The sequence below is a fragment of the Telmatherina bonti genome, assembly GCF_933228915.1.
Source record: "Telmatherina bonti genome assembly, chromosome: 8".
In the NCBI taxonomy this organism is placed as follows: Eukaryota; Metazoa; Chordata; class Actinopteri; order Atheriniformes; family Telmatherinidae; genus Telmatherina; species Telmatherina bonti.
The window spans coordinates 30,308,476-30,325,447 of record NC_136626.1 but is presented as its reverse complement, the minus strand read 5'-3'; the positions used below and the strand labels follow the sequence as shown (position 1 = coordinate 30,325,447).

The following is a 16,972-nucleotide window of genomic DNA, read 5'->3' as shown; positions in this document are numbered from 1 at the left end:
TGAGTGATTAGCTTCTCACTTCTTTACGGCAGAACAGAGTTGCCATAGCTTTTCCACATGACTGACGAGCCCTGCAACAGGGGAGGCAATGGACAGAGACATTGCTGAGACTGACCTTCCAGATGGCATGAGGCAACCGGTCCTTGAAGTGTCCAACCAAGTATGGTTTTGACAGCTGCAGGGCCTCCAGGTGGACTTAAACGCACAGGCTTGATAGGAGTCACTTTGTGCGGACAATCAGAGCCAATCTGTAGCAGTGGCTGAGCATTTGTAAATGGCTGCAGATCCATCATCAAGGATGGCAAATGTCTCAAGTGTGTGCTCCCCATTTTGTAGCCGGATTTTACAGATCTTCAGAAGAACTTGGTTGCACCCTGTTCGCCAGTCTAGATAGAGAACATCAGCAGATGATGTATTAGCCGGCTCAGGGTTATTTGGCTTCATTGCTCTTGATGCAGCTGCTCGCAGATTTACTTCATGCAGGGCCTCCAGGTGCTTTCCTATGCATATCTTACATTGTTATCTAAGTCGACATTGAACTGCTTTGTGGTGCCTCCCACAAAGGTTGTTTGTCTTTATCCAGCTGGTCTTCTGTTCCTTAGTCAGTTGCTTGAAGTTGGCACACTGATCTAAAAAATGCATACTGTTGCTGCAGTAAGGGCAATATGCTTTGGGCTGGTCCTGGACATCTGGAGTTGAAAGGGTTTCAACTGGAGACCCCCTGGATGCCCCATCTTGTGTTGCACCAAGCAGCACTGTTGTAGTTCTTTTAGCAGATTTATTGTCTTGCTTTACATTGGCTCTGTTTCTCTGTGTACCATCTTCTGTGTTCATTTGATCTCCACTCTCTTGAATGACCTGCTCATATTCAAGCCACTCTGCAAAGTCTGCAAAGTGATGGCACTCCACTGTTTCGTGGGTAGACATGGCGACGGAAGGCAGCACGTAGGTCCTGAGGCAGCTTCTTTAGGAGTCTTGCCACATGAGATCCACACTGTAGTTCTACAAGACCATATTCCCCAAGCTACATGCCTACTAATGCTCGGACTCTGAGCACGAACTTTCTGAAGCCTCCCATGTCACTGGAACAAATGTTTGGCTCATCCATCACTTCTGCTATTCTTTGCAGGGACAAGTGGTGAGGCTGACCATAATACTTAATGAGTAAAGCCATAGTGTCTGTGAATGGGCGAGGAGAGTTACTGTAAGAGTCAGCAATCAGAAGAGCTTCCTCAAATCTGAGGTGATCACATAACAGCTGATACTTAAATCTTTCTGTCGCGTCACTCGGAAGAATGTTGTCCAGAGCCAGTCTAAAACGTACAAATTGCCTGGGATCAGCACGTGTACGGTACGGTATTGATGGTTTGGGGGCCTCTGTACGTCTTCACAGTTGTAGCTGGAGTTGTTGTCGACACATGCTCTGGAGGGAGAATGCTGCTTCCCCAAGTAGTGTCAAATGCTTGGGAAGTTGGAGCAGCCTGCGCTGCACTGTCCTGAGAGTCTGCTGTATTACCGAAGGTGAACAGCTGCAGCCAGGGTAACGATGGAGATGGCGACAGTGATGCACCCCTATAGAGGGGTAGCTGATAAAGGGAGAGAAATGGTCACGAAAGAGACTAGATGATGTTTCCTCATGAGGGAATTTACTCTTACTGAAGTAATAAACAGACAAAATTAAAATATCAGATTCAAAGCAGTAGGATACATTGGTGAATATCCAGTAACTACAGCATAGATATCCTTTGTGGCTAACATCACACAGCTGCTCACTAACAAAACATTAATAAAAACACAACCACTTTCTTCACCTTTACCTTTCCCTTCCCCCCAGCCCCACCCCACAGCAATGATTCAGCCCCCCACTGCCAATTATTTTGGCACATAAATTCTCTCAACCCAAAGAAATAAGTATGCTTATATTGCTGAAAAGTGTCCTCCTTCAGGTGGAGACAAATTGAAATTCAAAAGAAAAAATTAAAAGTGACAATTCAGCAAGAGGTCTCACAAATGTTTACCTATTTTCTTTTAATTGGCACCTTTCCCAATATTCTAAGATTAAAAATATCCTCATTTGAGGGTAGATGATATTCATTCTGACACTGCTGAAAATACGGTTGCCATGAAGGTGTTATAAAAAAATTCTCACTTTGAAGAGACTGTCAAGACAAGACTGTCTTCTGATTAGAGGGATTTAAATTTACTGCCAAAATTCAGTTGTACCTCCTAACCCCCCCAGTTATGAATTGAACTCTAGATTAGAATAGTTTATAATTGTATAGTAATCAAATGTGACAGTTCTTAGACATCAGCTGTGTGTTGAACTCCAGAGGAAAATGTGCAGAGCAGTTTTCATTTAGGAGATTCTTTGTGATGCCAGCATCATAGAAAACGAAGGATTTCCTCATTTTATTTTTCTTTTAGGATGCCTGCATTGACAGGTTCAGTCAGGGATAAATCAGTGCGTAAGTTTCCAACTGTCACTCCTGGATCATGTGACAACAAGAAGGAAAATCATGAAGAAGCAGAAGAAAGCAACAATTCCAAAGAAAATGCATGTCAGAGATGGCTGCTGAAGGCGTGCTGGTGCTGCTACACCCGACCAAAAGACAATGACATCACAGACACTGTGGTGACAGGGACTGATGATGTAGATAAGGATGACGGGATAAACGGCGAAAAACCTTCAACAAATGGAGGCGAACTTGATGGTAAGTACAGTTCATGTGTATATTTATCAGTAAATAACAGCACATAGTAGATTTCAGTCTACAGGTAGAGGTCACGGCTGTCTGCAAAGTAGCTGAATGATTTCTGCCAGCCAGTGTTTCCCGGGCCACCAAGGTGCTATCAGGATGAGGGAGTGGTCCCTCTCCCACACTTTGGCAAGGGTGGGGATGATCAGCTCCAGTTGGGGGGACGCGTAAAGAAGGAGGCATTGCCACTCATGTGCTAATGCATCCAAACCCAGTGGAGAGCTCTGATCGGTCAGTGAGTAGAACATCTGGCACTGAGCATTTTCCCTCAATGCAAAAAGGTCGACCGCTGCTCAGCCATATCTGTCCCATTTTAGTGTCACCACCTCACTGGGGAGTTTCCAATCCTTATAGCAAAGGTTAACCCGGGAAAGCAGATCTGCCCCCCGGTTCTAAATGCCTGGGGCATGGGTGGCGCTCAGCGACAACAGGTGAGAGGCGCTCCACACAGTCTGTGTGCCATGGTGTGCAGATGACGTGAACACAGGCTACCCTGTCTGTTGATATTTGCCACAACTGTGGTGTTGTCAGTCCTGACCAAAATATTGTGCCCTCTCAAAGGAGGCATAAAATGTCTCAGCGCCAATCAGACTGCCATGAGCTCCAGACAGTTTATGTGAAGCGACTGCATCTGCTGGCTCCATGAGCCGTTCACTGTTCTGCCTTCGTGCGTGGCACCCCAGCCGGACATGGAAGCATCAGTAGTAACAGCAACGCCCATGGACAAAATTTGCAGGGCCGGAGAGCTAGGATGCTCGCCAAAGGAATCAGGACTTGGGAATGAGCGTGATGTGTTGGATTCAGATTAAGTGACACAACCCACCGTTGGAACGGGCGCAAGTGCAAGCAGCCGAATGGAATTTCTGTCTGAATTTCAGCAACGTCTCGCTTCAAAAAAGTGCCAGACAAGCCTGAATGGCTTTCACCCTCTCCGCCAAGAGGCGTGCCTGGAACTCGACTGAGTTTAGGGACAGGCTTATGACTGCGATGTCCTGGGTCAAGGATAAAAACACTCTTTTCTCAATTTATTGTGAAGCCCAGTGCTGCCAGGTGTGACATGAGCACCCTGGTATGTGCCTGAACCTGTTTCTGAGACTCCGCTGCAAGAAGCCAGTCATCTATATAGATCACCAGGTGCATTCCCTTCTCTCTCAGGGGAGCGATTGCTGCATATTACAAACACCCGTGGACTTAGACAAAGACCAAATAGGAGCACCAAATATTCATAACATTTGCCTTGAAAGGCAAATCCAAGAGGTAAATAGGGACTGGAAAATAAGCATCCTTTAGGTCTATGGAGACAAACCAATCTCTTGGATGGATGAACCGTATTTGTGCTGCGTGTGTCAGCATTCTGAACGTGTACTGTCTTAAGTATCTCTTCAGCGCACACAGATCTAACATCGGCCTCAGATCCCCGCCCCTTTTCGGGACAAGAAAATATCTGGAATAGAAACAGCTCTGGCTGTTCTGGCGGTATGACCTGAATGGCCACTTTGTGCTGCAAATTGACAATGTCTTCCAGCAAACTATGAGCCCTTTCTCCTCAGAACTGCTCCTACAGCTGCACCCTTGGCTCTTAGCCTGGTGGCACGCTGGAACAAAGCTTTAATGAACACATCGGAAAAGAGGGGAAGTGTGTGTTTGGCCACTGGTGTGGGCTGAAGCACTGGTGTCTGTTTCCGGGACCCGGCTCTGGCTCCACTAAACTCCCGGCTGGTCCAGTCTTCCTCCTTTGCGTGGCTATGAGGGGGTTGCCCCGACACAGCTTTTGCACGTCTTTTTTAGGGCCCTGAACATGGCCTCATTCAGTTCGACATGAACAAAAAACTTCTTGGAGGAGAGGGGGCAGGCGTCTGGCAGACCCTAATCTACCTTCCCGGTGGTTGCATTCTAGGTAGCGCGCTTCTTTTTCTTGGCGCCCAGAGTGGCTGGAGGAGCAGCTTGTTCCCCCGACATCACACTGGGAGCAAAAGGCTTTTTACTCCACGCACCGTTCAAGTCCGATGGCTTTCCGTGTCTGCGGTCACCTTGTTGTGGCTGAGACTGTTGTTTGCTAATGCAATAAGCTGACTGAGCCATTGCTTGAGCAAACGTCTGCCAGGGTGCAGGTAGGGGAGGAGGTGGCACTTTTGTAGGCAGGCACAGCTGCAGTGCTTTACTGCAACAAAGGGCGAACTTGAAGGGAGGATTTGAATTAGCCTTTGAATTGGGACAGCAATTGGCGTGCCACTATGATGTATGCAACAGAGGAATCTGCACTTGGAAGTGTGCAGACCCTGAATTGAGACACAGCACAGGAGGTCCCAAGAGGACGAAGTGAGAGCCGGAAATTTCAGCAGGGTTAGATACCAGTTTTTTTAGCCAAGTTTTCAGACTGTAATAGCCCTGTTATATATTTTTTTAATACAACATATAACTTTTGTTGTTTTTTTTACGTCTTCTGTGTTTTATTTCCTTTTATACATCACTTCACTAGAAGTCAAGTCTGCTAGCTTGAAATGTCAGACCATGACTACAACCTGCAAGCACTCCAGGAGGCTTGTGATGAATACGTTATTGAAGAAATTGAGGTTGACCAGGATGCCTCCGGAGTTGATCAGAACACATCTGCGTCCAAAGAACAAAAAATAAACTGGGACCATACACAAATTAAGCACAAAACTACACTGTTGACACCATGCACCATGAGGTCTGGAAGAAGTCTAAAGACGATCTGCAAGAATCTGCACATTAAGTTCAAAGAACATTTCTCCAATGAGGAGAGACTCACATGATCCAAGCTGTGGCCATTGGTGCAAGCAGGGGAAAGCGAATGTACCTAAAGGAGGGTTACGCGGTCATTGACAACAAAAGCGTGGGCTCCGACTGACTTTTTCTCTTTTTTCGTTTACGGTATGTCATACTACTTATGGTTTAAAGGCCTATTACACTTTATATATGACCATCACTGGCTGAGTTAGTTTACTCACTCTTGTGCATCGCTTCTGAAGTTTCTGAAGTCTCAGTACAAGATAAGACATCTCTCACCTCCATTACAGTTAAATCTGAGGTAAAATGTATGGAAATAACTATTTCAAAAGACCTTGCTAAGAGAGAAGAGGCTAATATTGGTGAACGTTTAACAGAGATGAAAAAAATCCCTGAGTCATTGGCTAGTAAGGGATCTTACTTTTTTTTTCTTCTATCTAAAGCTGAGGGGGTGTCCAAATTGATTTACCCATGTCATGAGCAATTTGTCTACAAACACAGCCTGCACTGTATTCGCAGTGAATACCAGAAAGTGTACAAAGCTATTCCTCTTGCTCTAATCTATCTTATTCAATGCATTTTAGCATACTCTAATGTTGTTCCAACTCTACCCAAATTAGTAGTGGGAGGCTGCACTTGAAAGGAAATGTAGCAACGCTGTTCTTTGGACAGTCCTTAAATCTAAGTTGTTCAATGACTACAACAGTATGGTATCAACAACAGTAGATCCAGCATCAGCAGAAAAAACTTATATTAAATACATTAAATGGCCAGTTCCACCTAAAGTAAAAAAATATATCCAGATTTTGTTTATAACCCATTTAAGTTTGAGCTGGCAGGCTGTAACTTTTTTCCCTACCTATAGAATCATTAAGACACCTTACTTGTCACATTTCTAATCAATTTTGGAAATACATTAGAAACTAGTTGTGTCTAAAAATTGCAAACCTCCTTGCTTTTACTGTTAACTGCATCCTATTCTACATTAATAATGTTGACAACAAAGTGTCTGACGTAGTGAATATTGTTTTCCTGTTTGCCAAATATCATATACACTGCTGCAAGTGGAAAAAAGTCTGCCCCATGCTTAGAACACGTCTTGAATTAATTCAGGCATTATTATTCCTCATTGAGACTTCCTAAATCTAAGTATGCTCGAAACAGTTTCAGTTATATCCAAATTCCTCACGTTTTAATGATCTGCTCCAATGTATCTTCCATTTATTTTCCTTACACTGCAGTTTTGCTTGTTTGTGTTTACTTAGTCCCATGTCCTCAGTGTTACCTTACTAATTTTTACTTTAGTTTTAGTGCTACATTGTACCTCAACAAGGTTTTGTCCAATTAAAAAAAAAAAAGTAGACTCTCTCGTTCATACTCAGAGCTGCTAAATTAATACATGCTTCAGTCCACTGTTGGAATGGCGGGATCAACATTACTCTTAACAAATAAGAAGGTCATTATCACACAAGTGAAGATTACATTTGCTCTTTTCAAAATAAAAGCTTTTTTTCAATTAAAGTGCACAGTTGTACAAATAAAAGGAATAGAAAAAAAAAGTCATTTTTCTCTACTGGGTAACACTGTGGCAATGGAAATTATGAAGGATTGAAATCTATAAACATTTAATATAGTTGCAATAACATAAATTGCTTCCGCACAGGGCAATGTTTCATTTTGTTTTCTATTTATTCAAACATACAAAGAATACAGGTGTGGATTTAATTAGGCGAAAAAAGTACAGCAAGACTTTAGTTCTGTTTTGACATGTCGGTCAGTAACACATTCCTTTTGCTTGCTTTTTCTTCTCCGATGTGTGCGATATGTGTTTCCTTTTACCTTGTTAGGGCCGGTGCCAATGGTGTTCAAAGGGAACCCATGTAATTGTGCCTCTGGTGGAAGAGCTGAAGGACGGACAATGGGAGGCTGCTGTGGTTGAACAGGATGACAGAAGGATAAAGCTTTCAGTAAATTCATCACCCGAGTCTGTCATTGGCAGATATCAGCTCACAGTGGAAACAAACTGTGCAAATGAAAAACACATTTCCACACATGACCCTGCTAATGACATCTACATGCTGTTCAACCCCTGGTGTGAAGGTAAAAAAAACAAAAAAAAAAAAAACAAACACTACCCGTTTTACCCACATATTGTGTATAACATGTATAAAGCCTGAAATTTACAATATCAACTGTAAGAGTTGGGGAGAATAAGAAAATAACCTTAAAACACGAAAACTAACATGTTTAAGTTGTTGGTGCATTAAAGTCCTCCAACTCACAAGCTCGCTAAACATCATTCACAATTGGCAATATGTATGCAATACAAGGGATTAAGTAGGCTTTGGATGTGCAGAAAACTTGCTGAGATCATTTAATTATCTTGAAAGTTTTCATGAAATCGAATGTAAACAAATTTTTCAAAATGTACATTTTTATCAAATGGTAAGTACTCTTTCAAAGAACACATTATATCACACACTCTTTGCCTATGGTGTTTGTCACTGCCTTTTCATCACCTCAAGTCTACTACTTTTCTGACATTTTCTGTGAAAATGGACAAAAAGTAAACTTAACGTAAACAGGATGAAAATTAGTGTTTTCTGTATTAGGTGCCAACCAGGTGCCAGTAATACAACTGTCACTGGGACACACCTGGCAGCACTTAAATCTCAAAGCAAGAGGGAATTCCAACAGGAGAATATTCTAGAGATTTTGGAACATTTTTATAAGCATTTTCCACCCATCTTACTCGTTCTACAAAAGTACAAGTTCAGTTTGAGCTATTCTTGTTTGGTTCTCATCAGATGACTCAGTGTTCATGGACTCTGAAGATGAGAGACAGGAGTATGTCCTTAATGACGTTGGACGGATCTACTGTGGCACAGCAGACCCAATTGGAGTGAGGACATGGGACTATGGGCAGGTAAGTGGCTGAAAGTTTGTTCTGTCAATGTTGATGAGTAGAATAGCAGAAACTGACTTGACTCCTCACCCATGTCACGTTTGTTTTTGTCTCTTAACATCCAGTTTACTGATAGGATTCTCGCTGCTTGCCTTTTTTTTACTGGAAAAAAGTCTATCTCCTACTCATGGTTTTGGAGACCCAGTCAATGTTGTTCGAATCATCTCAGCCATGGTGAGAAGACACTCGACCCACTACTCTTCATACTGATCTTCATATTATTTAATTAATAATATGTGAAGCCACGTTAGAAGGAGCACACAAAGCTTCAAATACAGCTCGTCTTTGTGGGGGTCTTGATCTCCCGTATTTTTATTGCCAGTGCATTTCAACTCTGATTAACAAAAAAAAAGAATCCACTAACAGACTTTAGGCACATTTAACAATGCCAGATGATTTCCAATATGTGAAAAACTTGATACATAAGAAAATATGAAATATGGGTATTAATTTGGTCTTACAATACGGCAGTGGCACCTAGCACATGCAATGACATCCAACACACATGCTCTCTCTCATTAGCATCAACACTCCTAGTACATTGGCATGTGCAATCTCCCCCTTCCACAGTACTTCCTGGAATTAGTTTCCCATGAGCACCTTAAACCAGGATATCACCTGTCTCAATACATGTATAGGCCCCCTGCTGTTCACCATCAGGATTAAATTTATAGATTTGTCTCACAGGGCAATATTAGATTAAGTGGATTTTATAAACTATTTCTACACCACATATTCTGTTCTTTTCTTCCACCACCTGGTTACATATGTTTCCCCACTCAGTATGGGCAAGTCATTCAGTTCTATATTTTACTTGAGCAGTAGGAAGGCTCATTTTCAGACAAAAAATGTTCCTTGATTCGTGAAAGAATATATGCTCATTTGTATCTAAGTCCAGCAACACATCAAAAGAACTTGTAGGGGATGACAGTAACATATAGTCTGTGAGAGATATACACTTCAGACATCCTAAAGCTGCTCTAATATATCGAGATGTGTTGACTGTGGAGGCCATTGGAGTACTGAACTTACTGTCATGTTGAAAAAAATTCATTTGGAGATGATTTGACCTTTGTGCCATTTCTACATCCTGCTGGAGGAAATAATCAGAAGATGCTACACTGTTGTCCTAAAGGCTTGGATATGGTCAGCAACAATAAACAAATGGACTGTGGCATTTAAATTATGCTCTGTTGGTATTACAGGGTAGAAAGTGCATCCCACGCAGGATGGATCCATGTTTTTCAGATGGTAAGGTCATAATTCTGATCCTACCATCTGAATGTGGAGGTGAAATAGAGACTCACCTGACTAGGCAACATTTTTGCATCTTCTATTGTCCAGTTTGATGAGTCTGTAAATTTCCTGTTCTTAGTTGACAAGAGTGGTATCTAGTCCTGTTTTCTGCTGGTGTAGACCACACATCTCCTTTCTTTCTCATTCTGTAACTCTGTTTGAAACTTCAGGGAATCATCTTGACCAAGCCTTCATGCCCTAATGCACCAAGTTGCTGCCATATGATTTGCTAATTAGTCATGCATTAACAAGAAACAGTGTACCTTATAAACTGTCAGGTGTATATGTGATTTGTTTTGTTAATTGAAGGGTAGAGACTTAACTTGGTTATAGTGTATTTTAGTATAAATGCTGTTCTGTCTTTACCTAAAAACAAGGCCAGGAAACCTTTCATGTTCAGTCATGTTAACAGTCTTTTACCAATTAATCTCGACAGCTTTGACAGCTGGATGATCAGAACAGAAGGAAAAGGAACTGATAAAATGCAATGAAAGATATGCAAACAAACATAAATGAGGCTAGTGGTGCACAGCACACAACACTAATATATCTCAGCACTAATGTTGTGATAGTAGGCTCCTTGTCTCTAACCATCTGTTTGCCACCATAAATCAGATGATAAAACCCTTGTTTCATCTACTCTGACAACAAAACATTTATTACATTCAGCAGTATAGTGTCTGCTCTGTTTCTTTTTTTTTTAAAGTCAAATTAAAGAACAAAAACTGTGAAGGCTGTCACGGAGTGGTGGAGATGTGGACCCAACTGCGGCAACAGGAGGCACGATGCTGACCTAAGACGTTTTAATTCTAAACTTGACTAACAGGACAGAGACAAAACGCTAACACATGAAGCAAACACAATGAACCAGCAACCACAACTGAAACTAAGGACTGTAAATACAGACAGAAACAGAAACCAGACACAGGTGTAATTAATCAACTAACTGAATCCAGGTGAACCTAATGAACATTAAAGCCCAGCAGGAAACAAGACACAAGTGAACTAAACAATGAAAACTACTAAATAAAACAGGAAATCAGTACTAAAGACACAAAAAGTCCAAACCATGACAGAAGGTAAAAGAAAAAAAGTGTCCGATAACTGCTTGAACACCTTTAAAGTTCAGATGTGAAGATGAGTCTCTTTACTTATCCAGAGTAACTCTCATGACTTCGGTGTCCTGGAAGGAAACTGGTCAGGAGACTATTCAGGTGGAAATTCTCCAACTGTGTGGAGTGGAAGTGTTGAGATCCTACTGGAATACCATAAAAACAAAGGCATGCCCGTCAAATACGGACAGTGCTGGGTCTTTGCTGGCATTACCACTACAGGTTAGCAGAGTTGTTGTTGTTTATTATAAGCTTATGTAATCTGTGCACGTTTGTTACACACATATTACACAGATACAGAAACACACCCTTTTAATGTGTTAACTCTCTGCCTGCAGTTTTACGGTGTTTAGGCATTCCTTGTCGAACTGTGACCAACTTCAAGTCAGCGCACGACACAGACGTCTCCTTGACAACAGATGTGTACGTTGATGAGGACCTGGATCTCATAAAGAACCTCAACACAGACTCCATCTGGTAAGCCTTGTTATTCTATTCTATTCTATTCTATTCTATTCTATTCTATTCTATTCTATTCTATTCCATTCTACAGTCATTTATCAGATGCTTTAATCCAAAGCGACTTACATATGAGAGTGAAAACAATACAAGCATGAAATCAAACAGTAGAGGAAGGGGCTGGTGGACTGCTGGAGTCCAGTTGGACGCCGGTCTTGACATAGTACTACAGGCTTTATTTTGTCTCCCCCTGCCCCGCAATATTACCTATGTTACAATACAATGAATGAATATCATAATATTTGCTGCAAAGAACTGGACTAAGTTCTCCAACTGTCACGACAAATATAGCTAAACTAAGTGTGGAAGTGCTCCTGGAAAAGCTGAGTCTTTAGCTTGCTCTTAAAAGTAGACAAGGACTCTGCAGAGCGGACAGAGTTTGGGAGATCGTTCCACCATCGTGGCATGACAGAGGAAAAAAGTCTGGCTAGTGATTTGGTCCCACGTAGTGGTGGTAAAACAAGGCGTCTTTCACTGGTGGAGCATAGTTGTCGCAAGGGAATGCAGCTCTGGATTGAGGGGTGAAGGTTAACAGGGGCCGCTTGTGTTATGGTTTTGTAAGCCAGAAGCAAAGCTTTAAATTTGATGTGTGCTGTGACCAGGATCCAGTGAAGTGGGCTCAGAAGCAGAGTGACTTGAGCCTGTTTGGGTAGATTGAAGACCAGACGTGCTGTGGCATTCTGGATCATCTGCAGAGGTTTAACCAAGAATGCAGACAGGCCTGCCAGTAGGAAATTGCAGTAATTGATGTGTGAAATGACCAGAGCCTGAACCAAAAGCTGTGTTGTGTGTTCTGTCAGGTATGGTCTGATTCTCTTGATGTTGTAAAGAACAAATCGGCAAGTACGGGCAAGCAAGGCAACATGGACCTGAAAAGGTCAACTGGTCATCCACCATGAGACCAAGATTGTGTGCAACAGACATAGGCACAAGTGTGATATAGTTGAGCTTCACACTTATTTGCGGAGGTAAGGAAGGATTAGCTGGGCAGACAATGAGCTCTGTCTTGGACAGATTCAGCTGACGGTGGCGAGCCTTTATCCATGCAGAGATTTCAGCAAGGCAAGTTGATATTTTCATTGAGATGGTTGTGTCATCTGGTGGGAAGAAAAGGAAAAGCTGAGTGTCATCAGCCTTCATTATATAGCTGAATGCTTCAGGAAACCCAGCTTTCTGTTTATATAATTTGTCTTTTTCTGCAGGAACTTCCATGTGTGGAATGACTGCTGGATGGCTCGTCCAGACTTACCTCCTGGCTACGGGGGCTGGCAGGCGGTTGACGCCACGCCACAGGAGACCAGTCAGGGCACCTATCGTTGTGGACCTGCTTCTCTTGCTGCTGTTCGCAATGGCCATGTCTACCTCAAACATGACTGCCCCTTTGTGTTTGCTGAGGTAAAAAACATTTTTCACTCAACAACAAAAATTTTACAAGATCTGAGTAATACATGACAGAAACATGTGCTGTATACTAATAACACTCTCATCAGAATATATATGACATCTTACCATCAGTTCAGGGTTTTACTTGTTAACCTCTAACTGTCTTGCTACTCCTTTTCTCTATTTAGGTGAACAGTGACAAAATATACTGGCAGAGAAATGTAGATGGTACCTTTAATCAAGTCGACAATAAGAAACATGTTGCAGGCCTTAACATCAGCACCAAGGCTGTTGGTTCGGATAAGCGAAGTGATATCACACACCTTTATAAACATCCTGAAGGTATGAATAGAATTAAAGAAAATCTGCAATTGCTCTCATCAAAATTCCTTCAACTTACTGAGCTGTGTTACTGCTGTATTATTTACTGAATTAGCTCAACTTTTCGTTCATTCTTAGGGTCGGAGGGGGAGCACGATGCCGTGGAAACTGCCTGCCGCTACGGCTCCAAAGCAAAGGCCCTATCATCTCCCACAGCAGAGGACGTCTCAATAGAAGTGATCATGGATAGTGCAGGTCCTAAAATGGGAGAGGATGCAGAGCTGACCATCAAGCTGAGGAACAGCAGCTCAGAGCAACGTAATGTCAGCCTGCATGGCCAGTTGGCAGTCATGTACTACACTGGAGTCCACAAAGCCACAGTCAGAAAAGACAAAACCGATGTGCAAATACTGCCTAATATGGGTGAGTGGAGGGTCTGCAAACTGTGACATTAAGGTCAGCACCTGAGTAGGTGCAGATAAAGAGCCATGGGCTTCTTCAGCCCTTGAGGACAACCTGGGCTTGTGCAGTAGGTATGTATTTATACAGTAGTATGTATACAGGATCAGGTTACATAGTAGTTTCAAGAGTTTAATTGCAGTTTTTCACACATGGACCTGCACACCTTCACTGTTTATAAAGCTGAAATATGTCCACCATCACTGCATGTCAGACTGATCACAGAGCAGTGAGGGACCTGTACTGCTCAGCTGGAAGAAGTAGTTTCTACCTATTCTGAGAGTTCACTTACATGTCACATAAATGTTGGGATAGGAAGAATAGATATTTCAGTGTTGATCTCCACATCACTACTTATTAATCTTTTCAGAAAACTCTGTAGATCAAAGATTAGAACAGGGGGCAGAAACTAAATTTAGCCTGGGGTCAAAATTGCCCCTTTACATCTAAAACTTGCTTTTTCTTTGTTCTTATACATTTATTTATGTTTTATATATTATTCTCAAATTGAATTGGTACAACATATTTGTATATGGTGTGATCCAAACACAAGTGTTTTTTACATTTATATGTTTAGTATGGTGTGGCCTCTACTGTCCTTTATTGTCCAGCAGTAGATGAGAAAATGGCTCATGTGCGAACTAAACCTTACACTACACCTGTGTATAATAAGCAGCTGCTTTACCAGGTGAACTTAACACCAATATGAGCATTCACCTTAAAAAAAGTTATTTTCCGGGTCTTTCTGTCTGGTTATTTTGGTCCTGAAGCGCAACATTTCTTCAGCGGTTTGGTAACCCCTCTGCTCTGCTGTTGCCTCCACTGTCCGAAAACTCTGAAAGAAACAGCTGTTAAAATTTCCTCCTTGGGAGGCTTAGAGGAGGAGAAGCTTCAGCTAGCTTCGGGGTGAATTCCCTGCACTTCACCCAGCAGAAGACGCCACTTTGTGGTGTTTATTTCTAAAGCTTGTAGCAAATCAGGCAGCTACTCAGAGCTTACTTCTTCTGCTCCCAATGCAGTTAATATGCTGTGTCTCTTTCTCTTCTCTCTAGCACAACCATTCTTAAAGTGGCCACGCTGTTTGGTTAACACAGTGCTGTAAAAAACACCATGTCTGCTTGTCCTAAACGTCTAGATTAGCGGCTCATTGCCTTTATCCCACAGCAAACCAGGTCAGCTCTGTGTAGTAGAGTTGCTTTGATTGTGTGTATGAGCATGTGAGCCACCGGCTGCAGAGAAAAAAATGGAGCGGAGCCACAGAGCAGCTGACATCTTAGTTTAAGAACATCTGCGTACAGTGGCTTACACTGGTTTTGGCTACAGGGGTTAGACTCAAAACATCCAGGGCTTTAGCCCCAGAAAAAACAGCTGGCAGCACCACAGGAAACCGCAAGCCTGGGTTTATCTAAAATCAAGAAAACCCAGTTACTGGATGTACTGAAACCTCATTAACTCATGACTTTTCTTCTCTTTTGTTCAACAACACTGCAGAGACAATCTTGGAGTGGACCCTAGAATATGAAACCTACAAGGACCAGCTAGTAGATCAGGCTGCCATGTTGCTGACGCTTACAGGCAAGGTCCAAGAAACTGGGCAGATTCTGGCCACTCAGTTCAGTTTCAGACTTAGGACCCCAGATCTCATTCTAAAAGTAAGCAACCCAGCTTATCAGAAAACAAAACAAACTACAGTGTAGATCTTATAGTAGATCAGATTTTCACTGCTGCCTGTTTTTCTCTCACACAGCCAATTGGGAAGGCTGTGGTAGGGAATAAGATGGCGGTGGAGATTTCCTTCACTAACCCACTACCACAAGTGTTGAAAGCAGTGATATTCCATGTGGAAGGTCTAGGTCTTCTCCCTGCTCGAACGATTAATTATGGGTGAGGCAGAAAAAATATACTTGATATAAGTACTGACTATAAGTTTTTTTTCCATCTCTGCCTAACTTTCTCTTTTCTGATTGCTACTATCATTTCTTGTGTCTCCCTCAGAGATATTGGCAGCCATGCAACCGTCACTCTCACTGAGCACTTCGTCCCCACCCTCCCAGGGACAAGGAAATTGCTGGCTTCTTTGGACTGCAAGAAGCTTACGCAGGTTCATGGCGTGTGTGACATTACAGTGGAGGACAAAGGCAGTGCTGCTCTGTAGGAATTTGGAGAGAAAAACTACTTTGAAACTGATTGTTAAAAGTAATTTCCTCAACATACGTAGGTTGATCCTCATTTTATTGTCATGAAGGTTTTTTTTTCTGTTTCATTTAGTAAAATAGCAAAACGCCATGGAGAGATAAACAGTGGGAAATGTAATGGATTTCACCTCAGAGTGATGAATCTTTTTATATTGTCTGATAACCAGTATTAACTTGAATCAAATCTGTTACTATATGAAGACAAGTGATGTGCAAGCATGACGACTTGACTTGACGACGAAGTGAAAACATACTGGCAGAAGTTACACAGTATAGCAACTTGAATGAAGGAAAGAAGCTTACAATATATTTATTGTTGGTTATTTAGCTCAACAATAAAAGAGTGTTATTGTGAAAATCTGTTTAATACTGCAAATTTGTGTGTTATTAAAATAATAAGTTAAATTCCTGTTTGCATTTTTTTATTTATTGCACAAAACGTTAGGCAGCTATGTATTCCTTCTTGTATCTGCTGTTCAGAGTTGCTGCCTTGTTCATGACAACTATGTTCATTTCAGCAGATGCATTATATGGATCATGGCACCAAGAATGTGTTGTGGTGTGTTTTTAAAGCCCTCGTAATTACAAAAAGGATTAAATCTAGTCAGGTGTCAACAAGCATGGAAAATATCTAAATTTGTTCTAATTCCTAAAAATAAGAAGTTATCAAAATAATAGAAACAGAATTTTTTTTATTTTTCTGCTGCTTTTAATATATCAGATCATGATTTGTTGTGTGAAAAATTAAAATATTGCAGTTTCTCTTCCTGTGCATTATTGTCGATAAGAGTTATTTAGATGACAGATGTTCTATCTGTCCATTTGTTCTTTATTTATATCTTTTTTTCAATTCAGCTTTATTTTTATAGTGCCAGAATTTAAAAGCCGACATTAAATCCAGTGAATCAGTTACATATAGATCAAAGAAACAAAATTTAAACAGAAATGCAGAAGACATTTTTATGCAAATTTCTTTTCATACTTGTTTGACATTTTCCTTAAGCATGTATAATACATGAAAACATATTTTTAAAGGTATGCTGTTTCTCAATTTTATTTATAAAAAAAAAAATTATTGCAGTAACAAAACAATCTTGATGACATAATAGAAATTTGGGTTTAGGTTAACCATGAAGTAGACATCATGTCAAAAGCCTAAAGGATTGAATATTGTATATCTTTAGTTACAGCCATCTCTAAAATCAACCAAGAAAC

At 41.5% G+C, this 16,972-nt stretch overlaps 2 protein-coding genes across 2 annotated transcripts in view; both read left to right on the top strand.

Annotated features, from left to right (window-relative positions):
- Positions 1-925: 925 nt before the first annotated feature.
- Positions 926-16,972, top strand: part of LOC306759953 (protein-glutamine gamma-glutamyltransferase K-like) — a gene marked incomplete at both ends in the record, with an annotated part of 64,964 nt that continues 48,917 nt past the window's right edge. Inside the window, 2 exons of the mRNA XM_079245700.1 lie at positions 926-945; positions 2,425-2,711. Coding sequence (XP_079101826.1) covers positions 926-945; positions 2,425-2,711 — 307 coding nt within the window. The remainder of the gene's footprint in view (positions 946-2,424; positions 2,712-16,972) is intronic.
- On the top strand, positions 3,164-15,717 carry LOC306759482 (protein-glutamine gamma-glutamyltransferase K-like; the record flags this gene model as incomplete). Its single annotated transcript, XM_079245150.1, is given in 15 exon segments — positions 3,164-3,187; positions 4,654-4,774; positions 7,355-7,371; positions 7,373-7,607; positions 8,315-8,433; positions 8,538-8,567; positions 8,569-8,646; positions 10,928-11,102; positions 11,219-11,357; positions 12,602-12,794; positions 12,971-13,124; positions 13,242-13,526; positions 15,054-15,214; positions 15,310-15,446; positions 15,558-15,717. Coding segments are annotated over 15 exon segments (2,028 nt in total).